Source organism: Mustela putorius, unplaced genomic scaffold (assembly GCF_011764305.1).
Source record: "Mustela putorius furo isolate JIRA1106 unplaced genomic scaffold, ASM1176430v1.1 tig00000997_pilon_pilon_pilon, whole genome shotgun sequence".
NCBI classification, from domain to species: Eukaryota; Metazoa; Chordata; class Mammalia; order Carnivora; family Mustelidae; genus Mustela; species Mustela putorius.
The window spans coordinates 3,213,974-3,227,511 of NW_025421527.1; the positions used below are offsets into that span (position 1 = coordinate 3,213,974).

Genomic DNA, 13,538 nt, shown 5'->3' on the forward strand with positions numbered 1-13,538 from the left:
GGAATAAACACCCCAGTAGTTCCTGGTATGGTTCCAGGTATTGATTCTGGGAGTGAATGCCTTAAAATAGAAGCCATGTGCCTTGGGTCTGCAGTTGTGCCCTATAAAACCAGCCTGTGAGATCGGGAGGGGGTCGCTCTCTTCGGAGGCAGCCCTGGCCGGTCAGTCTGACTTCTAATGCTTGGCATAGAATAAAGCTTCACATAACTTTCACTTTGTCTCAGTCTCATTCCCCTGGCCAGTCAGCCTAACCTCTAATGCTTGGCATAGAATAAGGCTTTGCATAACTTTCGCTTTGTATCAGTCTCATTCCTTTGCTAATGGACCCCCAATAGGCTCAACACAGGTTTTCACATTTGTCTGTGTGCTCACACTCAGAGGAGGAGGGAAATGTCACCTGCCTGCTTCTTTATTCCTGAAGGGGTCCCCAACAATCTCTGTACCTCTGGGGCATGCACTGACATTAGCAAACGACTCGCTCCCATAAACCCAGGCCTATTTCAAACCACAGCATCTATGCTGTTACTCTCTTGGCTCTTGGTTTTGTGCTCTTTAAGAGCAGGAGGTTTCAACTTTCTTTTGACCTCCTAGCTATCCCAGAGCTGAGCCTGCTGATTTTTTTATGTTCCATATATTAAACCCCATGAATTGTAAGAACCCCAGAAATTAAGCCCCTCTGGTTTTCAAAATCAAATAGTGTCAGAATTCATCTTCCCCATGTGAGCTCCCTAGTGTGAGTCTTTTTCTATGCCTCACCTGTTCCTATGGCATCCCTTCATCCTGTGGCTATTGTGCAGGTCCCCTTAGCTCCCTACTGGGTCTCTCCCAATCCTACTCTCTTCAGTGCAGCTTCTTCTCTACATTTACCTGTAGACAGTTTGTTCTGCCAGTCTTTGGGTCATTTTCAGTGTTATTTACACTGTTATCTAGTTGGGAAAAGGTGATCTTAGAAATTTCCTGCAGCACAATTTTCCCCCAGAACTCTGTGAACTGAGTTTCTTTACAATACACAGTGTCTGCCCACAATATGACTGCCCACACAATATGACTGCGTGAAATGAATTTTCTAAAGTGGTGTTCCTTAACAGATCTTTGCTCACTCAGAATAATGACTTCATTGGTTGCATTTGGGTATTAGGTACATACCCCTCTTATAATTGATCCTCAGCATCTAACAGAGAGTTCAGTAAGTAGGAAGTGCTCATAGATTATTATTTTTTTTATTTTCTAGTTAAATTTATTTATCTATTTATTTATTTCCAAGATAAGAGCGTATGCAATAACGGTGAGTGGAGGGGCAGAAGGAGAATCTTGAAAGAGAGAATCTTGAGCCAGCTCCTTCCTTGATACAGGGCCTGATATGGGACTCTATCTCATGACCCTGAAATCATAACCTGAGCCAAAATCAGACGTCAGGTGCCCAACTGACTGAGCCACCCTGATGCCCCAAATTCTTGAATGATTGAATAATTTGCTTTGGGCATCCAATTAGTCCTAAAATTATGGAGTTTCGACAAAAAGTTCTTAAGGTTGAGAAAGCACTAATTGTAACCCTATTTGAGGAAATAAGAATTTTATACTCTTTCCTTTAGGAGAAAGGCATATGCTAATATTTATGAAATTCATGCAGAGTCTGCTTTGAATATTCTATTACTTTAATTAGATACCCTGAGAATTTGTAGCAAGTGAAGTTAATACAGTGTTCTGAAATCATGTGTCTACATTCCCTTCTTACTGTTCTTGTGTGAATATTCCATGCTTGTCTAAAAATGAGCTGGCTCTGCTAGGCATGCTGACCTTCTACGTCTATGGTGTTCATAACTGTTAAATGCTTTCAGTATTTGTACTTTATCTCATCTGAATATATGTGTTCATGCTATTTGTCTTGTTAATTCTTTTTTTAAAAGATTTTATTTATTTGATAGACAGAGATCACAAGTAGGCAGAGAGGCAGGCAGAGAGAGAAGAAGGGAAGCAGGCTCCCTACTGAGCAGAGAGCCCGATGCAGGGCTTGATCCCAGGACCCTGGGATCATGACCTGAGCCAAAGGCACAGGCTTAACCCACTGAGCTACCCAGGTGTCCCTGTCTTGTTAATTCTTGGTAAATCAGTAAGCAGAAATAATCTCAGTCTAAAGAAAGGAAGGAATTTTTTTATATATAAAGTAAAGATTAGAACACAGAAAGCTCAAAAAAACCTCACTCCTGTGCTTAAGAATGTGAAAAACTGGATAACCATATCACTTGTCTTAAATCCATCAGAAAGCTGAACTACCCAGGCAGCCCATTAACACAAAATCTAGGGAAAGACAAACTCTCCCAGAAAACAGGATGTGTATGCAAGCCACTTTTAAGCAATGAGCTTGAGTGACGAAAACCTGAGTCAGGTAGAAGGGCCCACAGTGAACCCTTACCCCCTGGCTGAATACAAGGAAGCCAGTTAGGTGACCTACCTACAACATCCATAATCCCTAGCTGACCAATGGATTACTAAACCTGGATACATACACCAAAAATGGAAAATTCCATATGATCCCAGACACGTTCACCTTCCTCCTTAACTATAGTTACCCACCATTTCTTCCTCCCAGACAGTCTCTCTTTTGCTGTCTTGCCCACAGCTCCCTGACAGGGTATTCAGTAAACTTCTATTTTCTTTGCGCAGCCTTTGGTGGATTCTTACATTGCTCTCACCATTGGCATTGACCTGATCAGGTTGCCCCACATTTGGTGGCCCTACTGTGGAGAATTTGCAGGGCCAGGGTCACCCCAGATACCCATGGAATTTCTTAGAACTTTCCCTCAGTGGACCAACTCTAGTACTCCTTGGGGAACGGATGACCTATAGCTAAGGTTTCCCCTCCCTGAGGTTTTATAGCTCCAGGAAATAGACAGACACCTCTTGCCAAAAAGGTGAGAGATTTTCGCTCATGCCATTCAGAGGGACTCTTCCCTTCCTCTCCTTTCTCTTTTTGGCCCTTCAGTGTCTAGTACTACTTAAATAACTGAGGATCTCTGGCCACTGCAGGTTTCCAGTGTGGTCTAAAGGTCTGAGAACAACCCGTCAGACTGTCCATGCCTGTGAGGGTGAAGGACCCCTTTCTCTCTGCTTTCCCACTCTGTGCCCCTGAGTCCTCCATTCCCAATGTGTGGCACATTTCCCAACAGTGGGTCATTCAGGGCAAATATGCACATATTACAGACTGAGGGAAGTGCACAAATACACACATATTGGGACCCTTTCCTGGTGTTGGCTATCAGTCACCTTCCTTCCAGGTCCCACCTCTTTATTTCTTTGTTCCCACGGGCCCTATCACAAACTTGATCTACAAGCAAAATACATTCATATGTGTCTGAGTAGTGAGTTCTCCCCCTCAATTTCCAATCCTTTTTGGTCAAATGAGGTCTGGCTCTCCCTGTTGCAGGGGACATCCCACCAAGAATAGCCATTGTTATCTGCCATGACACTCTTCTTGTAGGACCTCCACAGTAGAGTCAGTCACTCCATCTATAGTCTGGTCCTTTTTGAAGTTAGTAGGATGACCTGACTGAAATAATATCCAGGAGTCAGAGCTCCATTCCCTTTGGCATACTGGCCCTTTGAGAAATGGCAGCTGGTCTTTTCAACTATGGCACAAACTCCCTCTATTCCTGCAGACTCACCCCTAGGCTGTATTCTTTAAACATTTAGTGTCCTTGGGTGGCTCAGTCAGTTGAGGGTCTGATGCTTGATTTCAGTTCAGGTCACATTCTCAGGGTGGTGGCACCCAGCCCCAAGGTAGACTCCCTGCTCAGTGCAGATTCTGCTTGTTCCTCTCCCTCCCCTGGCTTGTGCTCTCTCCCACTCTCTCATTCTCAAATAAATGAATAAATAAATAAAACCTTTAAAAAAAAACTGAAACAAATTTGACCCCCAAGGACAGCAGAGGCAACATCTTATTTATTTATTTATTTATTTATTTATTTTCTGTAGTGTTTCCTGGGCTCAGGACAAACTCTCAGATGAAGAGGAAAGACCCCTCCATAGAACTTGTTTTTATATACTATTTTCAAGCTTGACACTTTTGCCAGAACTCCTTAAAATATGAGGAAGTCTCATATGTGCAATCTGTCATGGCATTATCCCAAAACCCTGGCCTCTGCAAAAACTGTGGAATGTGTCTTCCTGTTTCATGGCCCATCTAACCTTGTGGACATTCTAGAACACCTCTCTTTCATTCCATACCATGATCTTACCCCTCCCTCTGAAGACTCAGAGGATCCCCTGGATCCTACTAATGCCTTGGGTGTCCCTGCTACTGCAGCCGCTATGTTACCACTCTACCAAGGACACTTCTCCTTGTCCCATACCCAGTCTGCCACTAACTACAAGCTTAAGGACCTGACTTCTGTTTCTCCACAAAATATAGTAACCCTCTGTAAGGTAGCAAGGATCATAAGTGTCCATGTTTCCTCTTCAATGTCTGATTTGTCTCAGATAAAAAACTTAGCCCTGATGGCTAGTGATGATGAACATTTTTCCATGTGCATGTTAGCTATTTGTATGTCTTCTCTGGAGAATTGTCTTGTCTTCTGCCCATTTTTTATCATGATTATCTGGTTTTTTTATTTTATTTTATTTATTTATTTGTCAGAGAGAGAGGGAGAGAGAGGGACAGTGCCACAGACAGACAGAGTGGCAGGCAGAGGCAGAAGGAGAAGCAGGCTCCCTGCCGAGCAAGGAGCCCGATGTGGGACTTGATCCCAGGATGCTGGGATCATGACCTGAGCTGAAGGCAGCCACTTAACCAACTGAGCCACCCAGATGTCCCATGATGATCTGTTTTGTGTGTGTTGAGTTTGAGTTCTTTACAGATCTTGGATATCAGCCCTTTGTCTGTACTGTCATTTTCAAATATCTTCTCCCATTCCGTGGCTTGCCTCTTTGTTTTGTTGACTGTATCCTTTATTGTGCAGAAGCTTCTGTTCATTTCCTAACTAGATTATTAGTTTTATGAGTGTTGATTTTGATAAGTTTTTTTTATAGATTTTGGATAATAAACCTTTATCAGATATGTCATTTTTCAAATATCTTCTTCCATTCTGTAGGTTGCCTTTTAGTTTTGTTGGTTGTTGAGTTTGCTGTGCAGAAGGTGTTTACCTTGATGAAGTCCCAATAGTTTATTTTTCTATTCTTTCCCTTTCCTCAGGAGACCTATCTAGTAAAAAATTTCAACAACCCATATTAAAGAAGTTGCACCTGTGTCTTCCTCTAGGCTTTTCATGGTTTCCTGTCTCAAATTTAGGTCTTTCATCCATTTTGAATTTAATTTTGAATATCATGTAAAAAAGTGGTATAATTTCACTCTTTTGCATGTTGCTGTCCAGTTTTCCCAACACCATCTGTTGAAGAGATATTCTTTTTTCCGTTAGATATTCTTTCTTGCTTTCTCAAGGATTAGTTGACCGTAGGCTTATGGGTCCATTTCTGGGCTCTCTGTTCTATCTCACTGTTTTATGTGTCTGTTTCTCTACCCAGTACCATGCTGTCTTGATGACTAGAGCTTTGTAATATAGCTTGAATTCCAGAATCATGATGTCTCAAGCTTTGCTTTTCTTTTTCAAAATTACTTTGGCTATGCTGAGTTTTTTCTAGTTCCATACAGATTTTAGGTTTGTTTCTTCCAGCTTTTTGAAAAATACTGATTGGTAGGGGAGGGAAATGTCGCCAGCCCCCTCTCTTGTGGATAGAGAAGGAATTCCTTTCTTCTGCTCTCAGGGAAGCCCTCCCAGAAGAGCAAACAATCTCCCGTTGTGTGCTCCAGGTGTCCCTCAGATCCCTGCCTTCACCCTGTCTGTGCCCTGACCTTCTGACCACCAAACAACATAGTGCCCCTCTTCTCTATCCCAGGCGGGCTTGCTGAGTTTTAAACCTCCAAACATTAGGAATCTGGCATGTCAGATGCCCATGCTGGTTGTGTGGGGAGGGTCTCACCACACTGGGACTGGTGCAGGTTTGTCCCAGAAGGGCAATCACACTGAAGCACAGGGGTATGGAGTTTGTAGTAAAGTGCAGCCAATAACCAGTGTCTAGGTTAGCCACATGCAGCAAGTGTTCCAGTGTTAGTGCTCTGGGGTGTGGCAGGGTAATGGTGCCTGCCAGCTCTTTTGTCCCCAGAGAGGTGCCACCACCTCTTCCAGATGAACCCAAATAGGAGGAGACTCACTTTATCCCATGTGTCCCAGGGGATCCTCAGGTCATGTCTGTCCCCAGATTTCTGCCCTCCCTCTCCACAAAAGCACAGCAGTGCCCACTGGATTCCACATTGGCCATTGTTTGGACCTCCAGAACGCTAGTCTTTAAGTCCTACTGATTGTAAATTTCACAAAGAAATCAACCCCTCTTCTTTTCCCAGTCAATGGCTATGGGGAAGTGTTTTCCTTGTGTGATACCCTGGGTTCTCCCCACTCTCTCTCACTCTCTCTGCCTCCTCTGTATGAGACAAGGCCTCTGTCCCCTCCACAGAACCTATAATTGTATCTCCCCAAAAGCATGACTCCCCACCTCCTACTTTCCATCATGTGGCCTCTTGTCTCTCTGTAGTTGTGCAGTTTTCTATTAATATCTTGAGTATTCGGAATGATTTGATATTTACCTAACTGTGTTCTAGTGTTGAGGCAAGCTTGGGGGTCTTCCTACTACTCTACCAAATTAGTTCCTCCTCCCTGACCCTCTACTTTTTCTTTTCTTTGTTTTGTTTTGCTTTGCTCTATCTTTCTTGTGGCAAGAACACTTTGGATCTATGCTCTTAGCGAATTGCACATATAAAATTTCTCTGCCTCCTTGCATGCCGATTTCATCTTCAGGCTCGCCTCTCTGGTACTGAAAAATGGATGGTAGTTGTTTCCATCTTTATACCCTGTACTTTATCATCCAGGAAAAGAGAGAACATCTCTTTCCCCTCCACTGACCACAGAACCAGACTTTGTGGAACCTGTGTCAACTGGAGCAGGTACCTGGTCCTGAACCATCACTCTGGGTGAGGATTAGTGGAATCTGATTGGCCTGAACAGCAGGTTGCCTGTCTATCCTTCAGCCTATCTCATTGCGAAGGATGCTCTCTCCTGATGGCCTCAGACTGATCAGAGTGAAGAGCCACACGAGAGTGGAGTCAACCAGTCAAAATCCACATGGTGGCCCTGTGAGGGCGACAAGAAGACTAGAAGTTAGAGAACCAGCCAAGCAGCCTGATCCAGTCAGGAAGATCACAAAAGCCCCGTGATTTGCTCTTCCCTTTCCCTTATTTTCACTTTTGCCAAGTCTCCCATTTCAAAGTTTTTTCCAGAAATAACTTACATGCACAGGACTGAGACCATGCATGTGGTCCCTTTGAACATTCTCCTGCCCTGGTCTCCTCCCTCAGCCCCTAAACAAAATAGAACTAAGTTCCTTTCCCCTAGATCAACCCACATAAGCTCCTATACAAAGAAACTAGAAACACAATGAAAAAGGTAAACAAATCAGGAAGATAAAACTTCCAAGTTCTGGAGACATAGAGACATTTTCCTCCCCACTACTTGACATTCAAAATGTCCCAGCTGCGTGGTCAGGGCTTGAAAATGTTTTGTTGAGTTAATTAATGAAACTGAGAGTAACTAAGATCTAGCCATGGATTTCTCCACATGGTATGGATGTCATCAGTCACAAAGTGTCCAACTTCATTATACATGGAGTCTGTCTGTGCTGATTAGCCTACCTGCTAATGTCGATCTATAACCCCCAGACACATGCACTCATCACTATTTGTAGAGGCAGGGACAGAGGCCTGAAATATATGATCCACCTTATGTGTTGCCTAGTGAGACTGAACCAGATGTCCCTCTCCCTTCCTATGTTAATTCCCACACTGTAAACACGTCTAGTTCATGACCCATCTGGTGCCACATTTCTTAAATTACATGATGTTTCTTGGTGATTTCCGCATTTAAAAAGGCCGTGAAGCCCAGAGCTGCAGGATTGACAGGTTCCTAAATACAAGAAGGTGGGATATGACTCATGACAAAACACTTACGTAGGTAAGACTCGCTCAGGTTTCCAATGCAGAGCTGTGGACCATAAGGTCAAAGGTAATGAATTATCAATGCAGTAAATCCAAGAAAAAGAATAGAACATTCATGACATCTATATGGAGCCACACCAAAGAGTGCTAAAATTACATCTAAGACACTTAGATAATACCACAGAAAAGGGGGGAAAGAATCTATATTTGTGGCTTCATTAGATGATGACTGTTTCTTGTTTGTTTCTTGAAGCATCATGGGCAGCACAGCTGTGGGGCTAAAACCAAAGACACTGGTGATCACAATACATGATGTGGAAAATGTTACACTTCTGAGCTAATATTTCAGCATTGGGAATATGGCACCCAGTGAATTATTTAGAAATTTTATATATATATATATATATATATGCTGTTTTTAATCAGAAACACATATGAGTCCAGACTGTGTATTCATCAGTCACCAAATGTTGTAAGCAGAAGCTCCTAGGAACCCAGCCCCAGATGTCCCCCCAGGAGCAATGGCTCACTGTCACTGACTGTATCCTCATGATGGTAAGACACAGCAGTCATGGATGCTAGGAGGCACAGTATGCATTCTCTCTGCTGGATCCCCATTTATTCCTGAGCAAAATATTCCTGCTTTCTTTCCTGGAATGTGTCGTTTCTGTTCAGAGACACCCTTGCACTACTACCTCTCAGGCATCATTTATATCAGTGCCTCTCACATTTTATGCATCTGTGAATCCCTTGCTGACTTTACTAAAAATGCAAATAGTGATTTAGTGAATCTCTGCTGAGTCCAAGACCTTATATTTCTAACAAGCTCCAAGGTGACAACTCTGCCACTGTCCCTGAGCCTCACAAAGAGCAAGCATCCTGCCTTCCTCTTTTTATTCAGAATACTTGGAGCACCAGGTCCACTCCAATAGGGGTCTGCAGTAAATAACTGGAATGCTTATGGGCAAAACTGAGTTTCTTCTCAGAGGCTCAGAAATGACACAAGTCATTATGTCCCTTCACACAATTGTGAAGTCCCTTGGCCAAGTGAGAAGATTTTTAATAAGAAGAGCACCAAACATCTTAACTACTATGAACATTTCAGGAAGGAAAAGAAATTATAAATTTTACAAAAACCCAACACAGGTTTTTTTTTTTTTTTTTTAAAGATTCTCTTTATTATTTATTTTACAGACAGAGATCACAAGTAGGCAGAGAGGCAGGAAGAGAGAGAGAGGAGGAAGCAGGCTCCCTGCTGAGTAAAGAGCCCAATATGAGGCTCGATCCCAGGACCCTGGGATCATGACCTGAGCCGAAAGCAGAGGCTTTAACCCACTGAGCCCCCAGGTGCCCCCCAACACAGGTTTTTATTAAGCATGTATTCCATGCAGGTGAGACACCTTACCAAGGATACTAACAGTTAAAAAAATATATATGAACTTTGATCTCAATGGGCCTAAGAATTAGAAGGAGAAAAGGCACCTCACTAGGGCCCACATTGAGTGGGGCTCAGAAATAGATTTGCCAAAGTGCAAGTAAAGGTTGTGAGAATTCCCACCAGGCAGAGACTGCTTCCACTAGTGAATCAGGGAATACTCTGAAGAAAATGACATTTCATGTCTGATGTCCCATGGAGGTTCTGGGACTTTTTTCCATACGGAGTTAAATTTTGAATTTTAAGGTCCCAGAATCAGGTCACAACAACAAATCCTGGTATATCACACTAAGCGTATATTGACAACTGGTCATCAAGCAAAAATGAAAGACAAAGTTGCACACACAGAGTTGCAAGCACATCACCACCAAGTTGGGTTTAGGTAAGTACTGGAGCTGAGGCTGTCAGGATCTCACTCCAAAGAGAAGCCAGTGCACTGATGTCTCCATTGTGTTTTCCTGGGAGGAACAGGGGAAGAGTCATTCTGCAGCAAGTTGGAGGTGTGGACTGCACAGGGGAAGGACACTGGGAGCAGGAGGGCTGAGGACAGCCTGACAGGTAGGGAGATACCTAGGAAAGAGCAGGAGGGTGGCTCTAGAGACTTACCAGCACTTCCAGAGCCATAATGTCAGACCTGCCAGAAGCACCAAGGGCACCATCACTGCCAGGAAAACCAATCCCTTGGAGTGGGGTTGCTCTATGGGTTTGGCACACAAGGAGTGTTATTTCCCATCCACCACAGGTTGACCTGCACCTCCCTGGTCCTTTTTTGCTCCTGTCACCCTCTGCCTTACCAACTGCCCTTCCTCCTTTCACTTCTCCCGTCCCGCCTCAGAGGTGGGCCTTCACCCAACAAGATGCATCCTCCCACATCCAGAAGGCCTCTACTCTTAGTTCTCCATTCCTTGGTTTACTTATTTTAGTCATTTTTTTTTGTCTGGAATCCCAGCAACCCCAATTTTTCATCTGGCTCTCCTTCTCTGCTTTAGCACCACCTGCCCCCTTTCCCAGGTGGGTCCCAGCTCTTTCTTACCCCAGTAGAGGACCATGTCCTGGCCTCTTAGACTACTGTGCCTCACCCGGCACAACAGGCCTGCTGCCTCCCTGGTTTTCACATCCAAGGACACCTGAAGATACCATGTTCCATCAGCATGGGGCAGGACTTCACCTTGCTGGGTGCCCTGTTGCTCCTGCTCACCATGCATCCACATCACCAACACGGGCTTTGGGTAGAACCCAGAGACATGGCATATCAGCAAGAGACGACCAGGACCAGGACTGGGGCCAGTGGACAGCCAGGCTTCTGGTCTCACTGCAGACACAGAACAGGAATTCACAGACTGAGGATAGATCTTCACATCACTTTATATAGACATATTTCAAACCTCTAGAAACCTGTCACCATCCTCCCCTCTCCCTCTTGGCTCCTTCTCACCCTGAATTTGAGGGAATGGTGCAAATGTATGAGTGCAGAGTAGAGAATTCATGGAGGGAGGGAGCAAGACTGACCTTGCCGCTGGAGATCTGCCTTTCCTGCATCAAGAAGACCCAACAGGAACTTGGGGCAGGTGTCACTGAAGAGTGTGTGTATTTCCTCATTGAGCACATGGTACTGATTAAATCGTTTGCAGACCTCTTGAGCCCTACTTCCTCCCTTTGGAGATGGCCACCATGTCGTGTTCTGGAAGCTTGTGAGATCTGCCCCTTGATAAGCAAACTTCACAAATCCTACTGATGCTTCCCCAAAGTGTAGTTCACAGCCTTCTGCCAGCTGTATCTGAAATGGATCTGGGGAAGGGAATTTGTGAGTTACAGGACAGGGGGTGTGAAGGACATGAAATAAGATGAGTGGAACCAAGGAGGCCTGAAGCAGAAGGGCAAGTTCAGGAGGGAAAGCTCGGAGGGAATGGAGCACAGTTTGGATTGAGGGCAGGCTCAAACAAAGGGGAAGTAGTGGTCACTAGATGCAGAGGAAGTGGTGAATGACTGAGGAAGGAACAAATGTTAGAGAAGATCCATGAAGGGTGTGGGCAGAGAATAGGGAAGGGCTCAGTAGAAGACCTGGAGATGAAAACAGTCTAGAATGAAGAGAGTACAGTGCAGTACAGGGAAAACACAGACATAATTTGCTGGTGGGACTGAATTGGGAGAAAAGCACAGCCCAAGGAGTCAGTCACAGAATTATGGAACAAAGTGTGCCTGGTTGAAGGCCAGGGAAAGTGGTGGTCGCAGGAGACACTAGTGAGAGACAGGAGAGCACAGCCTGTGGTCACCGAGATAAGTGGGAAGTAGCAGAAGAAGTGAAAATTTTCAAGAATCAGGATCTGGCTTCTACCCCTTGCCCAGAGGTTGTGATTCAGATTTCTGATGGGGAAATGTGAGTTTCAGAAGCCAGTGGATGCTCTTTCCTTGAGGAAGAAGGAACCCAAGGATACCTACACACACCTGCCACCTCCATCCCTCCTTCCCTGAGGGAACTGAACTCACATTCAAGATGCCAGTGTCTGACATGGTCTTGAAACACCTGACGAAGTCCAATGAAGTATGCATAGAGTAACTTTTCCAATTTTATCAGCTCCGCATTGCTCCAGTTGCCTTTGGACCAAGGCCACAAGAAAATGAAAGCACCAGTCTTGTTGTCCCAGCCATGAGTCTGTATTTCATCCAGCCAAGCTGAACCCAGACTTTGTGTCCAGGAACGGTTATAAAAGGATACAGTCAGGGTAATTTGGAAGGAAATTGGCTCCTGCACAGCTGTGGCAAAAGTAAAGATAGACTTTGAAAGAGAGGGCACTGGGAAGGAGAGAGAATGGAGAAGGTGCCAGGGAGGGGAACAAAAATCTAGATCACAGAGAAGCCATAGTTGTCCCAGGAGACATGTGGTGCTCCAGAGCCCCAAGTTTCCTTCCCACCCTTCAGAAGAGCACACTGCCCTGGGATTAGGGGTGCTCTCAGAAAGGAAAAAGGCTGGTACTTTCCCTCCCCAGGTATTTGGTGGGGACTCACTCCGCAAGTGGTCACATATGCTCATGCACAAACACACTTATGAACTCATACAAACTTACATAACTTTATACACTCTTATACAAACAAACATACACAGATACATATGTACATGGGACATACAGACACAGAGACACACATATAAACATAAACACAGACAGACATATACCCATATATACACATACATAGACACATGTAGAGATACATACCTATACATGAACACACACAAACTCCTATGTACCAATACATACATATGCACACATACAAACAGACACACAGGGACACACATCACACATACAAAAAGGCAGAAACACACACACACACACACACACACACACTCTTACACCCACTGGGCAGGGCCAGATCTCACCATCTTCACTGTCACCATCTGGGAGGAAAACCACCAGCAGCACAAGTTGCAGGAACAGCATTGTATTTGCAGATGTTCTTTCTGTCTCTTACAAAGTTGGTCTTTGACGGTTTTTCTAACAAACCTACCGCACACACAGCCCTCTCTTCTGACTTCCTTCTCCACACACAAGCCTTCCTTTAGTCTCTGCGACAATGTTAATGTGCTCCTCCCTCAACCCTGGAGACCTACTCAAACTCTTACTTCCCATCCTGGTCTGTCCCCTACTCTGGCTTCTAACTTCTCCCTGTCACCAGTTTCCATCTACTCCCATCCCTTAATTCAGATGGTGTGGAACAATATTGTGTAGCATGGAAAAGTTACCCCACTTCTCATGCCCCTTCTTCTCATCCAGACAGTAACCCATGAAAATCCATGGCTCCCAGCACCCAGCCCTGGACCCTGCTGCCACTCTGCCCTCCTGCCTTTTGACCCCCTCTGTGTATTTCCTTCCGCATCTCACTCCCACCCCAGCTCATTCACATTCTGACTTCTCACTGCTTTTGTTAAAAAACAAATCCATCAGGTAAATTTGAAGATCTAGTTGGTTTTATTAAGGGACTCAAGAAGCCGGTAGCATGCCACCTGATAGGTAGAGGGGAGCTCTGAAGAGTCCTGCAAATGGGAAGTTTTTAATAGGAAGAAAGTTGGCA

The 13,538-nt window shown here is 44.6% G+C and overlaps 1 protein-coding gene across 6 annotated transcripts; it reads right to left on the reverse strand.

Annotated features, from left to right (window-relative positions):
- Window positions 1-9,752: 9,752 nt before the first annotated feature.
- LOC101689024 (T-cell surface glycoprotein CD1a) lies at window positions 9,753-13,071 on the reverse strand. Of its 6 annotated transcripts, XM_004775794.3 has the most exons (6): window positions 12,847-13,061; window positions 11,961-12,227; window positions 10,983-11,261; window positions 10,507-10,785; window positions 10,080-10,170; window positions 9,753-9,931 (listed from the first exon to the last, which is right to left on the reverse strand). In XM_004775794.3, the coding sequence occupies exons 1-6, from the start codon at window positions 12,905-12,907 to the stop codon at window positions 9,886-9,888; spliced, it is 1,023 nt and encodes a 340-aa protein (XP_004775851.2). In that variant the 5' UTR covers window positions 12,908-13,061; the 3' UTR covers window positions 9,753-9,885. The 6 variants fall into 6 exon arrangements, with proteins under 6 accessions (XP_004775851.2, XP_044942562.1, XP_012902946.2 ...); XM_045086627.1 differs by lacking the exon at window positions 10,080-10,170 and having other exon boundaries at window positions 9,753-10,043; window positions 12,847-13,071; XM_013047492.2 differs by lacking the exon at window positions 12,847-13,061 and having other exon boundaries at window positions 10,672-10,785; window positions 11,961-12,610.
- Between the last annotated feature and the right edge of the window lie 467 nt (window positions 13,072-13,538).